Source organism: Rhinatrema bivittatum, chromosome 19 (genome assembly GCF_901001135.1).
Source record: "Rhinatrema bivittatum chromosome 19, aRhiBiv1.1, whole genome shotgun sequence".
Taxonomy (NCBI): domain Eukaryota; kingdom Metazoa; phylum Chordata; class Amphibia; order Gymnophiona; family Rhinatrematidae; genus Rhinatrema; species Rhinatrema bivittatum.
The window spans coordinates 33,754,424-33,775,202 of NC_042633.1; the positions used below are offsets into that span (position 1 = coordinate 33,754,424).

General features: G+C 51.3%; 1 protein-coding gene across 2 annotated transcripts in view; it reads right to left on the reverse strand.

The window, feature by feature from the left end:
* Positions 1 to 1,368: 1,368 nt before the first annotated feature.
* LOC115081184 (A-kinase anchor protein 8-like) overlaps positions 1,369 to 20,779 on the reverse strand; it is a 62,773-nt gene continuing 43,362 nt past the window's right edge. For both annotated transcript variants that reach the window (XM_029585708.1, XM_029585707.1), the window contains exon 13: positions 1,369 to 6,914. In XM_029585708.1, the coding sequence (XP_029441568.1) occupies positions 6,681 to 6,914 (234 nt within the window). In that variant the 3' untranslated portion in view covers positions 1,369 to 6,680. The remainder of the gene's footprint in view (positions 6,915 to 20,779) is intronic.

A 20,779-nucleotide genomic window follows, 5' to 3' on the forward strand; every position in this document is an offset into this window, starting at 1 on the left:
AAAATCATGGTCATTGTACCATAATTTGTTTTCCAGAAAAGCTTGGTTCAAAAATTAATTTGATCCATTTTGCAGAAAAACCTTGGGCTGGAGCTTCCATTATGCAGAAGGGTCTGCATCCAGGATTCCTTATTTAGAACTTCCTTTCCACTACAACCTGCTTGCTTGTACGTTTATATTTCATAGACCAGATTATCTCTCCTATCTTCTCCCTTCTAGAGTATAATTAGGGCACGAGGTGTGACTTTATAGGATTTTTAGTGACTACAGCATCATTACAAGGGTAAAAAGCTTGGAAGAGATCCAGAGCAACCAGCTCAGATGAGTCTCAAGAGAACCACAAGAGCCTCAGAAACCCACTGGACCCCAGCTGCTTAGGCTTCTTCACCTCCTGCAACTTCCTAGGCAAAGGCCTCTTGATCCTTCTTGAACAAATAGGCCAAATGCAGCAAAGGGACAAAATCTGAAAAAAAAAAAAGAAGGGGGTGGAGATCCCTGTCCCCTGCCAGCTGCTCCCCTGGCCTGCCATGAGCAGGGTCTTATTCTGGATGAGAAAGCATGGGAGGGGAGTCCCAAAGCCCAGAAACAGGAGCCTGGGTCCCAGCACACGTGCAGCAGATGGCCACTGCTTCCTCAGGCCCCTCCCATCAGCCAGGGGCACAGTCACAACAAAGCATTGCTGAAGCGAGATGCCTTGAGCTGCAGCCCCAGCAAACGTTCCCACCCAGTGCTGGAGATGGCAAGCAGACAAAAGCAGCCTAAAAATAAACCCTACCTGTAAGCATTGCAGGTGGTGCTGAACCCACCCAACAGACTCAGCTCTTTAGCCCCCTTCCCTACAGTGAAACCTGAAGCCAGCCTCTGGGGTACCCCTTAAAGCTACCTTTAAGTTTTATATAAAAAAACCCAAACCACTAAAAAGGGCCACAGCCAGAAGAAAACTGAAAATACTTTACTGCTTCTGCTGAAGCAGGCTAAGCCCAGGCCAGCAACAGGGACGCAGAAGGGATGAGGGAACTGGAACCACCAGCTATCAACAACACATTTCCTCTCCCCCCCAAACATCACCAAGCCCCTGCTCTTCCCAGCAGGATAGCCCATGAGGGATCTTAACACCTTGGGGAACCAAAATCTTCTCAATTCTTAACTTTTAATTTCTTGAAAACTCCAGCCTGCAGGTTTGCACCTCTACCAGCTGCTGGGGACAGAGAAATACTGAGGGCTTGCAAGTGGTGCACTCTGTGAAGGAGCAGTGCATCAGTTTTGTTCTGTCTCCATGTGCTGGTAGGGATGTATAAATCCACTCCTCAGCACTGATCCCAGGGTACGAATAAGAAATACCCACACAGCAGGTGAATTACCATGGAGAAGGGTAGCGGCAGGTTTACTGTGTGATGTACATGGAAGCAACCTCACAACTTTACAGAAAATGTTTACAAGTTTAGGACAAAAGAAAAACCAGTACAAAGCAGAGCCAAAGCTGTTCTTTGTACTGGGCAATGTCCAGCTGCTTAAAAAAAAAAGTTAGTGTATTAAATAAAAACAGCAACAAGAAAAATACAAAACCAATTTCCATCACTATTGCAAGAGTACACTTTACAAAGTTAAAATGTGCCTGCTACAACTAAATGAAAAATGACAAACAGGAAGACATGCTAAGAAAAGTCACAAAACATGAAAGGATATAAAAAAGGTAAAATCTAGTCTTCCCTGTTAATTTCCTTGATACAACCTTGAAAGCAGATAAACAGAACAATTTTTCCAGTGACAGCACTGGTATTAACAATGGTACAGCACAGACAAGAGCCAGTATCTTTATTTCAAAGCAATGTATAAGAAAAACACTAATCAAAAATTTCTGAACAAGTACATACAGGAAACAATTATTAACAGATTCAATAAACCTCAGGCTTTCATAAAGTAGTAATAAGCATGACTTTTTATGATGCCAGGACAAAAAAGAAAATTGCAGCCATTGGCTTTCCAGGAGGGGCCTGGACTGGTCAAGCAGGATTCAGGGAAAAGAAGTTAAAGGGGTAAGAGTAAGTTCCACTTTCATTATCAACCTGCTAGACAAGGCCAGACATGTGGAAAGGACCCAAGCCCCTTTAAGACAGTGGGAAGACTACAGGGATGCCACACGAACACCTGCCCCGACGGCTGCATCTGTCTTGCCCTGAACACCCAGCCTAATTTGTAATGTTTAGTGAAGGAATCCTGCAGTGAAACTGCTGTAGCTTCTGCTTTAGTCCTTGGTGAATGCGCTTGAAGAGACCCCAAAGTCTCGAGTCCTTTCAACAAGTAAACTGAAAATCTATCACTACAGTTGCTTTAGAAGCTGACTTGTGCGGGTCACTGATTATGACAAATAACCTATTTTCCTACAGGGATTAATTACTCTAAGAAATGAGGAGAACCTGAACATCTCAAAAAGCGTAGAGAACTATTTTTTTCTAAAGCAATGTTCCTTCACAAAGGCTGGAAACAAAATTATTTGATTTGAGTGAAACTACTGTGGGCAAGAATGACAGCATTGGGCAAAACCCAACTCTACTGTGAACACCAAGTAAGGATCCTAACTAGCTGCAGCCTACATTTGTGACATGCTTGGCAGAGCAAATGGCCCAAAAAAAATAGCATTTTAAGAATAAGATCCTTTAAAAAAAAAAAAAAAAGCATAAGAGGCTCAAAAGGAAAGCCAACTCATGCATTTAATACCAGATTAAGATCCCACTCGGGCAGGGGTTCTCAACCCAGTCTACAGGATATCCCAAATGAATATGCATGAGATATATTTGCATATCATGGAGACACTGTGGATATCCTAAAAACCTGACTAGCTAGGTGGGTCCCCAAAGCCTGGGTTGAGAGCCCCTGCACTGAGGAACAAGTCTTAAAAGGATAAATGCGCTTCGTTTCAAAAGGAAATGAGCTACATCTGGATGACAAGCTATCAAGGTCCCCTAAGTCCGGCCTCTACCCCTACAGACTGTCGTCACTTGAAACGGAAGGGGAGCCCAGTCCCTAATCCTCTTGAAGATGGCCAAAATGGCCACACACCAAAGCAAAAGACAGGGCTTTAAACCAGACCTCAAAACAGGTGCCATATCCTCACATAGGCCAATGATTTCAAACTATTATGAGATAACAATAAGTTGCAACACACTGTCACCAGATATCCTTTCTTGGGCCAAGTCAAACAAAATGGAAGTTGGTTCCTCTATCAACCAGACCCTGATAAGAAGGAAACTGGACAGGGGCAATGAAGGTCAGTCTCACTAGATCTACATCCAAATGTCTCCTTGGCCAGTCCAGAGCCACTAGAGTAACTATTGACCAATGGTCCTTAATATCCTGACAATTAGAGGACAAGATGGAAAAACAAAGAAGCTTCTCCCTGAGCTATGGCTGATTCAAAGCATCAGTTCTGCTGGAACCCTTCGGCTTTCGAGATGTCATTAGGTCCATGCAAGAATCAGCCCTCTGGTACACTACAAACTGAAAGGCCTCTTGGTTAAGCTCCCACTCTCTGGGGTCCAACCTATTTCTGCTAAGTTGGCTTGCACATTTTCTACTTCTGTTCTGCCCAAATGAACAGGAGACATTTTTCCTAAGCTGTCACTACATTCTGGAGTGCCTCTTGTCTTGCTTACATTGGGACAATGCCACAGCAGTAGCCTGAGTACTCAAACAGCCACTTCCTTTACGAAGGGCGGGAACTGCTCCAGAGCTAACGTTTATAGCCTGTATATGGATTACAGTCTCTAGGCTACCCCAGCACACCAAGCTTGTGTCCTTTGCGACTAGAATCTAACTGGGAGGTTCCAGAGTCAAGGATAAGCCCTCCCTACTAGGCTTTCCTCATGGACCGGGGGATGGGGGGACCATATGTATCTCGTAATCCTGCAACTGTGGAGAGCACCACCAACAGGAATGACTGGAGGGGGATGCATGTGAACCCTGGCCCACAGAATCAACTCCAAGGTGACAGCCACTGAACCCAGAAGTTGAAGACAGTTCCACACACAGGAGGCTCTGCAACAACCGAAGACCTGCACTTGGGAAAGTTACTTTGCAAAAAAGCCCAGTCAGCTTTGTTATTAAAGCGCAGACTGGAAGGGTAAAGTGTATAATTTTACAACCGACCCCAACCACTCTGGCTGTCAAAACCAATTAATTCCCCTATAGTGAGTTTGCTGTGATCATCCAGAAATGGATGAACTAGGATATCCTGCTTGCACAAGACTGACACCATGACCATCAAGACTTTTGAGAACATCCTTGGTGCTGTGGAGAGACCAAAAGTAAGGATCTGAACTGAAAATGTTCACCCAGAATAAAAAAAAGCAAAGGATCTTCTGGTGATAGTCCTTTAAATTTCAAAGGAAGAAAGATACTCCCCCCGCTGCCTGATTTCCATAACAGAGTGAAAAGTATCCAAAGAAAGCTTGGAACTCAGACAGACGTGACTTCCCTGAGATCTCCAATTGGTCAAAAGGATTCTCCCTCTTCATGCCACAAAGTAAACGGAGTAACGTCCCTGACCGAAGGCAATTTTTTTTCACTCAGCTCTGGGTTTAAAAAAGGGTTTGGATAAGTTCCTAGAGGATAAATCCATAAACTGGGAACTAATGTTCTTGCGACTTGGATTGGTGACTGTTGGAAACATGCCATATGGGATCAGACCAAGGGTCTGTCAAACCCAGTATCTATCTTGTGTTCTTATGCCTTTGGGCAGCAGGACATCTGCTGGGGTCTTCCTAGGGTAGCTCTTACCACTACACCCTGTGACTCCAAATTGCAGGGAAACACGATAAAGGCATCAGAAGGGAATTCTTCCTGAATGATACAGAACCACTCCTGGTAAAACTGGGATCACTTCATAAGGGATCTGCTGACTGAGCCACTTGGAGCTTCTAATGCTTCAAAAACAATGGTCAGACCTAGTCTCCTGGCCCCCAAAATGGGCAATTCTTCTCCAAAAGCTACTCAACTGAGCTGCAGCTTGTCTTCCCAGATGGTATCTTCTAGCTTCTCTGAAGAAACCACAATCTCTCCCAATCCAGCAATTCGTAGGAGATCTAGTCATTGGGAGCCTCTGAACTGTTGGTTACCCCAAGTCCTTTCCAAAGACTAACTTTTCCTTAAAGGGAGGCATAATAAACTGGGCCTTAGAAACTATCCACTGTCCAGTTTCTTAATTACAATAATCTCCAAGCCACAATCACAGAACCTGCTGAGCAGGAAGTATTCCTTAGACCATACAGGGTGTACGCCAGAAAGGCAATCCCAGACTCCAACTGGGCTGTCCAGAAACAGTCGAAACCAATGTACCAGAGCTCAAAATAGATGCCTGGACTGCAGAAGAGGAGAGTTTCTGATGCCTTAGTAGCAGCAGTGACCCCCAAAACAACCATTCCTGTGGAAGGTGGTAAAGCCTTGAAGGATACTCTGGATAGAAAGACTGAAATTCTTAAACAGCATTTTTCTCCAGTAATAGTGGATAAAGCTTGCTCATGGTCTTGTTTCCCCCTTTTAAACGATTCCTTTTCTCTATCATACACCTAAGTGAAAAGACAGACCTCCGATGCTCTTCTGGCCCCACCGAGGATATAATCCCCATCAGCTGCCTTCTTGACTTTTGAATCTGTTCTACAAGGAAGCAATGAGAAAAGCTAGCTCCTTTTCTAAATCAGCCTTCTCGTTCCGCCTTTGGGGATTCCAAGATATACTCAGTCTTCCTCCTCCTCCAGTTCCCCCACTGAATTCAGGAGTTGTCTTAAGCCAAATCCAGAAATCACTCTAGCAGCCTAGAATGCTTCGGGCCAAGCTGCTCTGCAGAGGTACACAGAGAGCAGAGAGAGTTCCCCACCCGCACCAGGTCCCTATTGCATCATCCTGGGACTGAAAGGAAGATATCCTCCATAGGAAGCAAAAGCAGGGTAGCTGTGGAACAGACTCGCCAATGAAACACCAGGAAAGGCCATCCTGCACATCCAAAAGGGCAGCTGTTCTCTCCTCACGTGGGAGAAGCAAATCTACACAGCTAAAGGGCACATCACAAGAGGGACTGCAAGAGCCCAACGTGCCAAAGACAGCCATGGCCACACCTACCCCCCACCCTGGAAACCAAAATAAAGCCAACTTGCCTAAACCCCTTCCTCCGGATTAAACAGCCTACAAGAGTTTATAGGAAACCTCAGCAGCCTCACCTCCACAGGCACTGTGGCTGGAAAAGCCATGGGACCACTCAGCTGCCCTCAAGAAACAAAACTTTCAGACTGAGCAGCGCACCTAGAAAGAAGGGGAGATGGAAACGGAAGGGTCTTATGTTTTTAGAATAAAAAGAAAGGACGTAACTGTAGATTCTCTGAACCTTACTCAAATTCACTCAAGCAGGGAACACACTAGGGGCCAAACATTACCTACCCCCAAGAAGACATTTTCCAAGGAGTCGGACACTATGTCCTCCTTAACCATGGCCAGACAGCCCCAGTGGCAGGAATCTAAACTCCTGGGTAATACCAATGACATCCTGGAAACACTGTGTCCTGTATCTGCTGGCAGGGTAGTATAAATTCATAGGTCTGGATTTGTCTAGCAGGATAATGAACGGTGGGTTTCTTTCTCTGCCAGTTGCTGATACATGGCAGCTTGTTCAATGGATTGCTAACCAGGCTTTACTCTGTGGGTTCCTCCTCATCCTCTTCCATGGCCTGGCCTTCGATACCCTCTAGCATCTCCTCTCCCTCCTCAGTGAGGGCTTCTTCTCTTCCTTGTACCCCTTCTTCTGCAGCATCACTGCCCATTTGTTCTTTGGTAGCCCCAGTTTTGCCTTCAATTTTACTTTCGTCTTCCCCTTCTGCAGTCTCTTCAGCAGTTCCGACATCTCCTTCAGCAAAAGGGCTCTCACCCTGCAAGTAAACAAAGCAAACACACAAGATTGACAGCTGATTTTGCATGGTCATCTCCTCAGAAGGAGATTTATGCACAGCAGATCAGCAGAGCTGCTTACCTGTGACAGGTGTTTTCCAAGGACAGCAGGATGTTAGTCCTCACACATGGGTGACATCAGATGGAACCTGGCATGGGAAACTGACAGACACTGAGCATGCCCAGCCCGTCACCAACTACATGGCCATGCGGGGGTCCCGCTTCAGTCTTATAACAGAGTTCATGAAAAATAAAATAAACCAAGACAAACCCAACTCCGCAGGTTGTGAGGACCAACATCCTGCTGTCCTTGGAGAACACATGATACAGGTAAGCAACATTGCTTGCGCCAAGGACTAGCAGGATAGTAATCCTCACATATGGGTGATTATGTAGCTCCAGGCTGCTCCCAACATGTGCAGCATAGAACAGGGGCCAATGAGTACAACTTGAGCTGCTAGAACCAGGGGAACAAGCCTGCACCCAAGGCAGGAAGAGTTGGGTTTTTATGGCTGAAACAGATTACGGAGGATTGACTGACCAAAATGAGTGTCACGTTGTCCTTCCTTAGCCAGACAATGAAAAGCCAACATGTGGAGGGAACTCCAGGTCGCCACCCAGCATATCGCGTGAATGGGGAACAGCACATAACAGAACTACCGAAACAGACAGGGCCCGAACGGGATGAGCCTTGACATGACCTTCAAGCTGCAGACCCGCCTGAAGGTAGCAAAAGGAAATACAGTCTGCTAGCCAATGGGATAAAGTCTGCTTAGAGAAAAAGAGTGGACAGGCAGTGAGGTCATGTCCGTTCCAGGTAAAAGGCCAAAGCATGCAGTGTCCATTCACCCTGGTGAGCATGCGGACTTGGGGGAAAAAAAAAAAAAAAAGGCAGGCAATACAATGGACAGATTGAACTAGAACTCCGGGTGTGTACATAAAACCACCTTATGGGGGTAAGATAACCAGAGCCTGAGGCTCCCTGAAGTAACCGCTACCAAGAAGATGACTTTCCAGGAGGGCGGGAGAGGAAAGAATAAAGAACCCCTCCAGAGAATGAGCGGGGTTTAGGGCTGGCAGGAAAACACGAAAAGAGGAACGCTGCTTCTTCTTCCCGCCCTACACGTGAGGAAAAAACCTCCCCAAAATGGCCACCGTTCCCGCGGTTTTTCCGGGCAGGGAACGGCCTAGCCACGCACTGGAAAAGGCCAACCCCAGGCCGTAGGACTCAGCATTGCCGCAGAGGGAGCCTCCCCAAGCAGCCGGGAATGGGCTCCCCGCGGGCTGGGCAGGCAGATCAACCATCAGCTGAGCCGGTCTGCAGAGGGAAGCGCAGGCAGCTAAAAACCCCTGTAAGTAAGAAGGCAGAGAAAGAAAAAGGACCCGCTTAGGCTGGCAAGGTATTGGGTTTTTTTCTTTTTACAGTCGCAGGGTAATTAGACTTCCCTGCCGAGGGAGCAGGGATTGCCCAGGGCAGAGTAATTGCTGATAGTTTGAGCAGTTGCAGGGGAAGAACCTTCCCTGCTGGGAGACCTGAGTTAAAAGAAAATTAGGTCTTACCTTTGATAATTTTCGTTCCTGTAGTACCACGGATCAGTCCAGACTCCTGGGTTTTGCCCCCCCCTCTAGCAGATGGAGACAGAAGTTTACAAACAAAACTCCGCCTTATCTAGGCTGGTGCCACCTACAGTCTGGCAGTATTACTTTTGTCAAAGCAGAATGGAACTCCAAACAAAACACCAAATGAACTGTCTACAGTAACCTAATAGTAACCGGCTCAACAACCTCAAAATGGGAACAGAACCCGAGCCACCAATAATATGACCAAAGACAAAGGAGATTGATCTGAATATGAGACTCTCCCTTGTCATAACAGAATAAATGAGCGGGACTCTGGACTGATCCGTGGTACTACAGGAACGAAAATTATCAAAGGTAAGACCTAATTTTCTTTTCCCTGTACGTACCCGGATCAGTCCAGACTCCTGGGATGTACCAGAGCTGCCTTAAATGGGATGGGATCTGGAGAGTCCCGCTCTGAGCACCCCTGCCCCAAAATCCCCGTTGCCTGGAGCCTGCACAGCCAGGCGATCACGCCGGGCAAATGTATGTAAGGACTTCCACGTCGCAGCCCTACCAATCTCCTCTGGGGATATATGGTGGCCTTCCGCCCAGGATGCAGCCTGGGAACGCGTAGAGTGTGCCTTAAGACCTATCGGAGAAGGCCTACCTTGCAACAGACGCGCAGAACTGATAGCCTCTTTCAACCAGCAAGCAATAGTGGTCTTAGAAGCTGCCTTACCCTGATGCGGTCCACTCCACAGGACAAACAGATGGCCCGATTCCCGGAAGAGATTAGTAACCTCCAGTAATACAATAGCGCCCGACGGACATCCAACCGGCGCAACTCCTTGGCCAAAGGATCCACTCTATCCAAGTCTACAAATGCAGGTAGTTCCACTGTTTGATTAAGATGAAAAGCAGACACTCATCGGCAAATCCTTGGGAGTGGACCTGCGAAAAGGCTTAAGGGGAGCTCCGCACTACGCCTTCAATTCCAGATTCAGATTCCAGGAAGGACAAGGGCTACGTAACGGAAGGCGTAAATGCTTAACCCCTCGAAGAAAACCGAATCACGTCCGAGTGCGAGGACAAAGCCACACCTTGTACCCGACCGCACAACGACGTCAGGGCCGCTACCGGACCCCGGAGAGAACTATGCGATAATCCCTTTGCCAAACCATCCTGGAGAAAGCGTACGACCTCGGGCACCTCCTTGATCAGGCACCACAGCAGGCCTCAAACCCGTTCCAGACCCTCACGTACGATAAGGACGTAGACGTCATGCGGGACCTCAAAAGGGTGGTGACTACCGCATCCGAACCACCTCTGGATTTCAGCCTTCTCCTCTCAAAAGCCAAGCCGCTAGACAGAAGCGTTCGACCTGGTCGAAACAAACGGTTCCCTGATGGAGAAGATCCGGTACATAGGGGAACCGAATGGGATCCTTGAGCGCGAGATTCCGAAGATCCGCGAACCAAGGACGACGCGGCCACTCGGGTGCCACGAACACCACCGGTGCTAGATGTAACTTATGCGCAGTAGCGTCCGGCCGATGAGCGGCCACGGCGGGAAGACAAAGAAGCACATCCGAAGACCACGGCAACACCAGAGCATCCACGCCCCCCGCTCCCATTTCCCTGGGGCGAGCGAAGAAGCGCGGAGCCCTGGCATTTTTTTTTTTTCCCTAATGTTGCCAGAAGATCTAGTGCAGGCGTCCCCCACCGGGCGCAGATGAGTTGAAATGCGACGTCCGCGAGTTCCCACTCTCCGGGGTCCAGGCGATTGTTCTCCACTCCGGCAATGTGAGATGCCGCAATACCGACCAAATGATGTTCCGCCCACTCCATCAACTGCCGAGCTTCGCATGCAACTGGTTGACTCCTGGTTCCCCCCCTGACAATTGATGTAAACGACCGTGGTCACAATGCCGGACAATATTCTGACCGACTTGCCCTGGACCAGGGGCAGGAAGGCCTGAAGAGCCATCCGGACTGCCCTGGTTTCTAGACTATCGATGCACCAAGTCGCTTCCTGTGGGGACCAGACTCCTTGCTCCGACTTTCGGAGACAAACTGCTCCCCACCCATACAAGCTGGCATCCGTGGTGACCACTGTCCAGGAGGGAACCGTCAACGGCATTCCGTGGCTCAAATTGTCCGGCCTTAGCCACCAATCCATGCTGGCCCGCGCTGACTGTGTGAGCGGTAAAGGTAGATGAAACTGTTCCGACCCCGGATTCCACCGGGAAAGCAAAGCTGACTGTAAGGGTCGCATATGAGCGAAAACCCAGGACCCCAACTCCAACGTTGAAGTCATGGACCCCACCATCTGGAGGTAGTCCCAGACGATTGGCATGGGCTTGTTTAACAAACGCCGGGCCTGCCCCTGCAGCTGGAACATGCGGTCCTGTGTAAGGGACACCATGCCCCGACGAGTGTCGAACAGTTTCCTTTCCTGCGAAGGAATCAGACGACTTTTGGATGTATTGATCACCCAGCCGAGCTTTTGCAACAAGTCGATCACTCTGTGAACTGCTTCCTGACAACTCCGTTCCGACTGTGCCCGAATTAGCCAATCCTGCGAAGGAATCAGACGACTTTTGGATGTATTGATCACCCAGCCGAGCTTTTGCAACAAGTCGATCACTCTGTGAACTGCTTCCTGACAACTCCGTTCCGACTGTGCCCGAATTAGCCAATCGTCCAGGTACGGATGCACTAGATAGCCTTCCCTGCGAAGGTGTGCCGCAACCACCACCATAACCTTGGAGAACATGCGAGGGGCGGTGGTCAAACTGAACGGTACCGCCTGAAACTGAAAAAGCTGTCCCATCACAGCAACCTGAGGTAACGTTGGTGCTCTGCCCGGATTCAGATATGAAGATACGCTTCTGTGAGGTCCAGAGACGCCAGAAAACTCCTTGTCTCACTGACGCGATGACTTATCGCAGCATCTACATTCGATAACGAGGAATCCGCAGACACCTGTTGACGCTCTTTAGATCGAGAATCGGACGAAACGTACCTTCCTTGATTGGAACCACAAAATAGATGGAATACCGACCTCTGCGAAGATCGTGCGGTGGAACTGGAACTATCGCGCCTAAATCGCGCAGACGCCTTAATGTCTCCTGTACCGCCCGTAGTTCTTCCGAAAAACCGCAAGGCGATACCAGGAAAATGCTGGCAGGGTCGTCGTGTAAATCTAACGCGTAACCTTGCTTTATCCCCTCCAGGACCCATCGATCCGAGGTGATTCTGGCCCATTCCTCGTAAAACCTTGCTAACCTACCGCCGACCACTGGGACAGAGGAGTGGACCGGCTGCGCATCTTTGCGAAGACTTACCACTCTGTGCACCTGCACCTGCCCCCGGCCGGTAAAACCGACGCCCGCGAAGGACTGCGAGTAAGACTGCTGTCGGTTGGCACCATGCCGAAAGGAAGATGCCGACCCCCGCGAGGTCTGCGACCACCCCGAAACGGGACTGCGACGACGGGCCCCCTCGCGACCGAGCTCTATCCCTCTGGCAAGCGATGTATTTTGTTCTCGTCTAGCGACTCAATCAAATCCTCCAACTTTTCCAAACAATAACTTGCCCTTAAACAGCAGAGACCCTAGCCGCGCTTTGGAAGACACGTCCGCCCCCCAATCGGCCAACATACGCCAGGCCGATACCAGCGACACCATGGAACGCGCTGACGTGTGAAGTAGATCATAAAGGCATCGGCACTATAGGCGATCACCGCCTCTAATCGGCCCGCCTGTAGTGCTTCCTCCTGAGAAAGGGACTCATTGGCCAACAACTGTTGGACCCACCGAAGGCCCACATGTAATGTTGAGATTACTTACCTGATAATCTCCTTTTCCTTAGTGTAGACAGATGGACTCAGAACGAATGGGTATAGTATGCTTGTGCTAGCAGTTGGAGACGCATCTGACGTCAGCATGGGTGTATATATACCCCCACAGGAAGCGTAGCAACTTAGTAATCTTCCTTGCAAAAGCTGTTATGGATATGTGTACTGAAGCTCAATGAAAAGTGAAAACAGGATTCCCTTGACCGATTGATAGTAGCTGGAGACCGCCAGCATTTCCAACCGGAAGGCGTTGACACCTGGTATAGTGTACGCTCTTATGGAACAAAAGACATGGCTTACCTTGAATTGGTGAAACCCATGTACACAGGCAGCGGGGCGGGATGCTGAGTCCATCTGTCTACACTAAGGAAAAGGAGATTATCAGGTAAGTAATCTCAATATTTCCTGGCGTGTAGCCAGATGGACTCAGAACGAATGGGATGTACAAAAGCTTTACTCCCAGCCTGGGCAGGAGGCTGCCTGAGGACCATGTAGTACCGCCCTCGCAAATGCCGAGTCCTCCCTGGCCTGGACATCCAGACGGTAGAATCTGGAGAAGGTATGGAGGGAGGACCACGTCTGCTTTACAGATTTCTGCAGGCGACAGCATCCTGGATTCTGCCCAGGATGCCGCTTGTGCTCTGGTAGAATGAGCCTTGACTTGTAGAGGCGGAGACTTCCCGGCCTCTACGTAAGCTGCTCTGATAACTTCTTTAATCCAGCGGGCGATGGTGGGCCGCGAGGCCGCTTCACCTTGCTTCTTCCCGCTGTGCAGGACGAACAGATGGTCCGTCTTTCGTAGTTGTTGTGTCACTTCCAGATATCTGGGCAGTAATCTGCCAATGTCGAGATGGCGCAATAAACGCCTTCTTCAGATTTCTTCAACCCTGCCGTGGTAGGTAGGGATATAGTCTGATTAAGGTGAAACCACTTTAGGTAAAAAGGAGGGAACCGTGCGAAGATGGATAGCCTCTGGAGTGATTCTCAGAAAGGGATCACGGCAGGACAGTGCTTGTAGCTCTGAGATGCGGCGTGCTGAACAGACAGCCAGCAGGAACACCAACTTCAAAGTGAGAGACCGGAGAGACAGGCCCCGAAGGGGTCTGAAGGTGGATCCCGCGAGGAAATCCAAAACAAGGTTGAGGTTCCATAAGGGCACAGGCCACTTCAGTGGCAGACGAATATGCTTGACTCCTTGTAGGTAGCGAGAAACATCTGGGTGCTTGGCGATGGTCTTGCCATCCCTCCTGAGGCCATAGCAAGGCAGCGCAGCCACCTGAACCTTAATGGAGCTGAGGGAGAGACCCTTCTGAAGTCCATCCTGCAGGAAATCCAACACAATAGGGATTGTGGTCACATGTGGATTGGTGCCCTGAGTGTCGCACCATGCTTCAAATACTCTCCAGATCCTCACATAGGTGAGGGATGTGGAAAACTTGCGAGCTCGGAGGAGCGTATTTATCACGGACTCCGAGTAACCTCTATTCTTCAGTCTAGCCCTCTCAATGGCCAGACCGTAAGAGAGAATTGAGCTGGATCCTCGTGGAGGATGGGACCTTGATGTAGAAGGTCCCGGAGAGGAGGCAGGGGGAAGGGGCTCCCCTGCCAGTAGTCTTCTCATGTCCGCGTACCAGGGTCTTCTTGGCCAGTCTGGTGCCACTAGAACAACTAGGCCCCAGTGCTTCTGAATCTTGTGAATGATGGCGCCCAGCAGAGGCCACGGCGGAAAGGCGTATAGCAGAGTCCCTGGAAGCCATGTCTGTACCAGGGCATCGATTCCATGTGGGAACGGGTCGCGCTTGCGGCTGAAGTATCTGGGTACTTGAGCATATCCGGAATCCCCCAGTGATCCACGATCATCTGAAAGGCTGTGGGTGACAGCTGCCACTCTCCCGGATTTAGACTTTCTCTGCTGAGGAAGTCTGCTGTGGTGTTGTCCTTCCCAGCAATGTGGACGGCGGAGATGTCCTGCAGATTCGCTTCTGCCCAGGCCATCAGTGGGGTGATCTCCAGAGATACTTGTCGACTCCTGGTTCCGCCTTGACGGTTGATGTATGCCACTGTGGTGGCGTTGTCGGACATCACTCTGACTGCTCTGTTCTTCAGTCTGTGAGCCAATTGAAGACATGCCAATCGGACTGCCCGAGCCTCTAGGCAGTTGATGTTCCACGCTGACTCTTCTCTGTTCCACCGCCCTTGTGCGGTAAGTCCTTCGCAGTATGCACCCCAGCAGCTCAGGCTGGCATCCGTGGTGAGCAGAGTCCACGTGGGAGAGGACATCTTCGACCCTCTGCTCATGTGGCTGGGCTGCAACCACCACAGTAACTGGGTCCGTATTCTGGCAGGCAGAGGTAGGTGCGTGGAATAGTTCCGTAGACGGGGACTCCAGCGAGAGAGCAGGGAGTGTTGTAGAGGTCTCATATGGGCCCTTGCCCAAGGTACCACTTCCAGGGTGGATGCCATGAGACCGAGAACCTGCAGATAATCCCAAGCTGTGGGTCGACTGGTTCCCCTCAAGTATTGGGTACGCGTCTGAAGTTTCAACCTTCTCTTGGGAGAGACTGAATGTGTCTGCCTGTGTGTCGAACTGTACCCCTAGGTATTCCAGTGACTGGGAAGGCTGTAGGCAACTCTTGCTGAGGTTGATTACCCAGCCCAAGCTTTCGAGAAGGGCGATCACTCTGTCGGTTGTCAGATGGCTCTCCTCTCGTGATTTCGCCCTGATCAGCCAATCGTCTAGGTAGGGATGGACCAGAATTCCTTCCCGCCTGAGGGCCGCTGCTACCACGACAACCACCTTGGTGAAGGTCCGCGGTGACGTAGCCAATCCGAAGGGCAGAGCCCGGAATTGGAAGTGGCGACCCAGAACCTTGAAGCGTAGGTAGCGCTGATGATCCGGATGGATTGGGATATGCAGGTAGGCCTGTGACAAGTCCAATGCCGTGAGGAATTCTCCTGGTGGTACTGCGGTCTTGACGGAGCGCAGAGTCTCCATGCGAAATCTCGGGACCCGTAAGTATCGATTGACTGACTTGAGGTCCAGCACAGGCCGGAAGATGCCCTCTTTCTTGGGTACCATGAAATAAATGGAATAGTGTCCAGAATTCACTTCCCAGGCAGGTACTGGGATGATGGCTTTCAAGGACAGGAGCCTCGCCAAGGTAGCTTCCAATGCCGCCTTCTTGTGTATGGGACATGAGGATTCCACAAACTTGTCCGGAGGGAGATGAAAAAAGTCCAGATAATACCCCTCTCGGATGATGGCGAGGACCCACTGGTCCGACGTAATCTCGACCCATCTGGGGTAAAAGAGGGTTAACCTGCCCCCTATGGCTTTGTTCCCCAGATGAAGCGGCAGATTTTCATTGGGAGGCGCGGCCGGGACCAGAGCCCGGGCCTGCTCCCCCCTTGCGCTGCTTGGTCCGAAAGGACTGATTCCTGGCCGGAGGACGTGGCGCCTGATAGCGACGCCTGTAAGGAATGAAGCGCTGTGAACTCCTGCCCCTGGAGGGCCTTGGAAAGGAGCGCCGACTCCTTCGGAACCGATCTTCCGGCAGTCTAGGCACTGGAGAGGCGCCCCATGCGCTGACCAGTTTATCAAGGTCGCTGCCAAATAGGAAAGAGCCCTTAAAGGGCAATCTGGTGAGGCGTGTCTTGGAAGGCGCATCTGCTGACCATTTCTGGATCCAGAGCTGCCTCCTGGCGGCTACGGAGGATGAGATCCCCTTGGCTGTTGTCCGGACTAGATCAGATGCAGCATCCGTAAGGAACGAGAGAGCGGACTCCATGTCAGCCGCTGGAGCGTTGTTCCTGACCTGTGACAAACAGGCACGCGTCACCACTGTGCAGCAGGTTGCAATCCGCAAAGAGAGAGAGCTGCCACCTCAAAGGTCTGTTTCAGAATGGCGTCCAGTCGCCGGTCATGAGGCTCTTTGAGGGCCGCCCCCCTTCAACTGGAATGGTAGTGCGCTTGACCACAGCGCTAATTAAGGCGTCCACCTGAGGGCACGCCCGCAGGTCCTGGAGAGCTGGTGCCAATGGGTACATGCCCGTCAGGGCCCGGCCCCCTTTGAAGGAAGCCGCTGGCGCCGCCCATTCTAAATCTATCAGTTGTTGTGCCGCTTGCAAGAATGGAAAATGGCGGACTGTAGGGCGAAGACCTTCCAGCAGGGGGTTCTGCGCAGATGGTACCGTAGCGCTAGGACCCGTAATATCCAATTCCGCCAGACACTGAGACACCAGGTCGGAGAGATCCTCCTTAGGGAAGAACCGCCGCATGGTTCCATATGGCTCAATCCCTGGGGGAAGTTCTCCCTTGTCCGGGAGTTCGGATTCGTCCGGTGAAAACTCCTGGTCTGACTGATCTCGGCTGTCCAGCGGCGGGAGGTCCCGCTCACGATACTGGCATGAGGGGTCCAGGAACAGGATCAGCCACCACAGCGGCCGCCACCACAGCGGCCGCCACAGTCGCAGCCACCGCAGGAACAACAGGAACAGCAGGGCCTGGACGGGAAGCCGTTTGCACCTGTACAAAAGCATGAATCCCCTTAAAGAGATCCACCCAGGAAATAGAAGCAGCCTCTAATCGCCGGGGTACGAGATCCCCCGGGATTCCCGATTGGTCGAGGCTGCCCGCTAAATCCGGGGTAGCCCCTGGGGAACTGTCAGCAAATCGTGGCTGAGACTGGTCCTGGCCCGAGGGTCCCACGGCCTCCTCACATTGGGCACATAGGGAGTCTGGCTCTTCACTGTGTGTGGCTCGAAGCTGGCATGCGGAGCAGAGGCCGAGGGCTTTAATGCCGGAATCAGGAGGGGCCACCGCTGAAGATGCTGAGGCACTCTGTTCCATTGAAATGTATGCGCTGAACGAAAAGCGTGCACAATATGCGCTTAAGAGAACAGGCGCACAATAATATGCGGCAGCAATATGCGCTTACTAGAATAGGCGCTCAATAATATGCGGCAGCAATATGCGCTTACAACAGACGCTCAATAATATGCGGCCGCAATATGCGCGTAATACAACAGGCGCTCAATAATATGCAGCAACAATAGGCGCTTAATACAACAGGCGCTTAAGAACTCTAAATGATATACCATACGCTCTTAGCAATAGGCAGACATGAATACACGCTGAATGGCATACAATAGGCTCTCAGCAATATGCAGTTAGCAATACACGCTGAATGGCCTTCAATAGGCTCTCAGCAATATGCGGTTAGCAATACACGCTCAATGGCATTCAATATGCTCTCAGCAATAGGCGGTTAGCAATACACTCTCAATGGCATTCAATATGCACTCAGCAATATGCAGTGTAGCAATACACACTCAATGGCATTCAATATGCTCTCAGCAATATACAGTGTAGCAATACACGCTCAATGGCATTCAATATGCACTCAGCAATAGGCGGTTAGCAATATATCAGTGGTATGCAATATGCTCACAGTAATAAGGCAATATACGCACAAGGAGGAATAGAGCTGCGCCTATTACAGGCGCTCATACCTGAACAAGGCCCACAAAATGGCGCCCTCCTTGGCGTGCCACGCCGCCGATCCTCTGTTCCTCAGAGACCAGAAACAAGAAATGTACGCCTTACCCGATCCTCGGCGCTTCCCGGCTGCAACCCGGGCGGTCTCCGGCTGCGGGGGGAGCGGGCAAAGACCTTCACAGCCGCGATTGAGGATATGCACCCGCTGCCTCGTCCACGCCGGGACCGAGGCGCCTCGTATGCCTCACCCGAACCTCGCCCGGGGGCTATGTCCCCGCCGCGATTCGGCCACCGGACCGAGGACTTAACTTACCGGGGGATCACGGAAATCACCCCGGGCAACTCTACTGGGGGAGGGACCTTAGGGTATCACCGCAGGAGTGCGGGGCTCGATATCTCGTAGAATTTAGGAAGTAGAATCTAGAAGTATGAGCAAAGAGAAAATTAAAGTAGATTTGGAAAACAGCGAGCGTGCAGGCACTCTCCAAACTGCTTTGGAGACGGAAATTACTAAGTTGCTACGCTTCCTGTGGGGGTATATATACACCCGTGCTGACGTCAGATCCGTCGCCAACTGCTAGCACGAGCATACTATACCCATTCGTTCTGTGTCCATCTGGCTACACGCCAGGAAATGAGAAATTGCTGCCTAAAGCTGCCCAGATTCCAAGCGCAGAGACCTCGACAATCTTTTTAAGCTGTACCTCCAGCTTACGATCCTGCAAATCCTTAAGGGTCGTTCCACCAGTCACAAGAATGGTAGTCCTCTTTGTGACCGCTGCTACCGCCAAATCTATCTTAGGGATCGTCAGCAGCTCTAGCGCATCCTCCGGCAACGGGAAGATCATATCCATAGCCTTAGCTACCTTCAGCCCCAAATCTGGGGCATCCCATTCCTTGAAAGCAAACCAGATGCTGAGAAATGCAATGGGAAACCGATGGTGGACCCCTCAGTCCCAAGACTACCGGGTCCGTTAATCCTGGACTCCGCTTGAGGCAGCTCTATGCCTAATTCCCCTAACATCGCCAGGATCAAGGGCCCTAACACGTCCCTTCGGAACAGCCTAACCACTTTGGGGTCAGCCCCCTCTGTCCCATGGGAAACGCTCTGGCCCCCGGAGAGCTGGTCATCGTCCCCCTCAGCCCCCCCCCCCCCCATGGGGGTTGGGATGGCATATCCTGGTCCCCTAACTGCTCATCTGGATCATCAGTGTCCGTGGAAGAATCAGGATCCCCCCGGGGAACCCCTCGCCTGAGAGGACGGGCCAGGCCCGCTTACCGGACACCCTCGCCGGGACTGGATCCTGAGATCCCCGAGACCTCTTTCTGGCCAGCCTGCATGCTTCCAAAGCCTTATGCATAAGCCATACAAGGAATCAGATGAGTCGTCCCCAGTGTCCCCCTCAGGGACGTCCAAATCACTGGAACAGGGTGACCTCGCAGACTGGTCCCCCTCGGAGACCCTGCGTTGCGGCGACAAGCGCGGCGGAGAGGCTTCCACCGATCCGACGGGGGTGCAGAAACCGCGGGTCCCGATGCCACCAAAATGGCTGCCATTCCTGCCGCTGGCCCCGAGCTCGAAATGGCGCCTGTTCCCGCGCTCCGCGGAGACGGGTCTACTCCGGCTCCGGGCTTACCCCCTGGAGCTGCGGCTCGGGACAGTTCCCTTCCCCGTGCGTCATCCGGGCGCGAAGAGGCTCCCTCGCCTCCCGAGACACAGCTGACACAAAGGCTGTCTCGGAAAGCATCGGGCTGTGCCGCAAGTGCAGCCAACCGCTCGTCGCGGCATGGTCTCCCACCCCCAAACTTAAACGAGAGCGAGAGAAAAAAAACGAGTAGCCGCGATCGGACGCCCACGGAGAAGAAAACAAAAACGAAAACCCTGCGGTGCAAACGGAGTAGAAAAGGAAAGTGAATTTTTTTTTTTTTTTTTTAAGTACCATTACCCTTTGCCGCCGGCTCCGGGACCACCTGGGAGGAGTGAGCCGGGTTTCCCGGTGTCACTCCCAGGGATTTGACAAGCGCTGGCAAGGGCATGAAGCCCACTCCTCAGCAGCCTCTAACACCAGTGTGGAAGGCCCCCTCAGGACCCCTCACCTGGGAGGCAAACAACTGGACCTGCAGGCAAGCAACTGCGGTCTCAGCCACCTAACTAACCACACTATACCAAGTGAATCTTTTTTTTTTTTTTTAAACTAACTAGGCCTCAGCTCAGACTGTAGGTTTTGCACCCTCTCCACCTGCTAGGAGACAGAAGAATACTGCCAGACTGTAGGTGGTAGCAGCCTAGATAAGGCGGAGTTTTGTTTGTAAACTTCTGTCTCCATCTGCTAGGGGGGGGGGGGGGGGGCAAAACCCAGGAGTCTGGACTGATCCGGGTACGTACAGGGAACAGACTGCTCCTGGTTAGTGTAACGGCTGCTCGGCTGGGAGCACTTGCAGGGGGAATCCATCCTCCCTGCTGCTGAGGGCCCTGGAAACATTAGCTGCTCAAGGTTAGAAAAAGTGCTGTTATATTTCTTTTTCAGCCCTTGCAGGGGGATTAAACGTCCCTGCTGGGGGACCCGAAGATGTAGCTGCTCAAGGTTAGAGTGACTGCTGCTAAATACAGAGATTTGAATGCAGCATTAAAAGTGCAGCTGAGCAGGGAGCCCCCGGGAAGAAGTGCAGGAGAACGAACCCTGCTCTCCCCCTAACAGCCGCAAGTGCCACATTTTTTTTTTTTTAATCAATATGACAGGGGAATAAAACGTCCCGGAGAACTCACCCGAGGTATGAACGTCTCGGGGCAAGGCAGAGTGACTGGCACCACTAGTATCACCCCAAGGAAGAGGGTCACCGGGAAGAGAGCCTAGGCTGAACAAGTCAAGGGGCAAAGCCCCACTAGGCACCCCAAGGGCGAGGGAGACAGGACTGCCTCCCTAACAC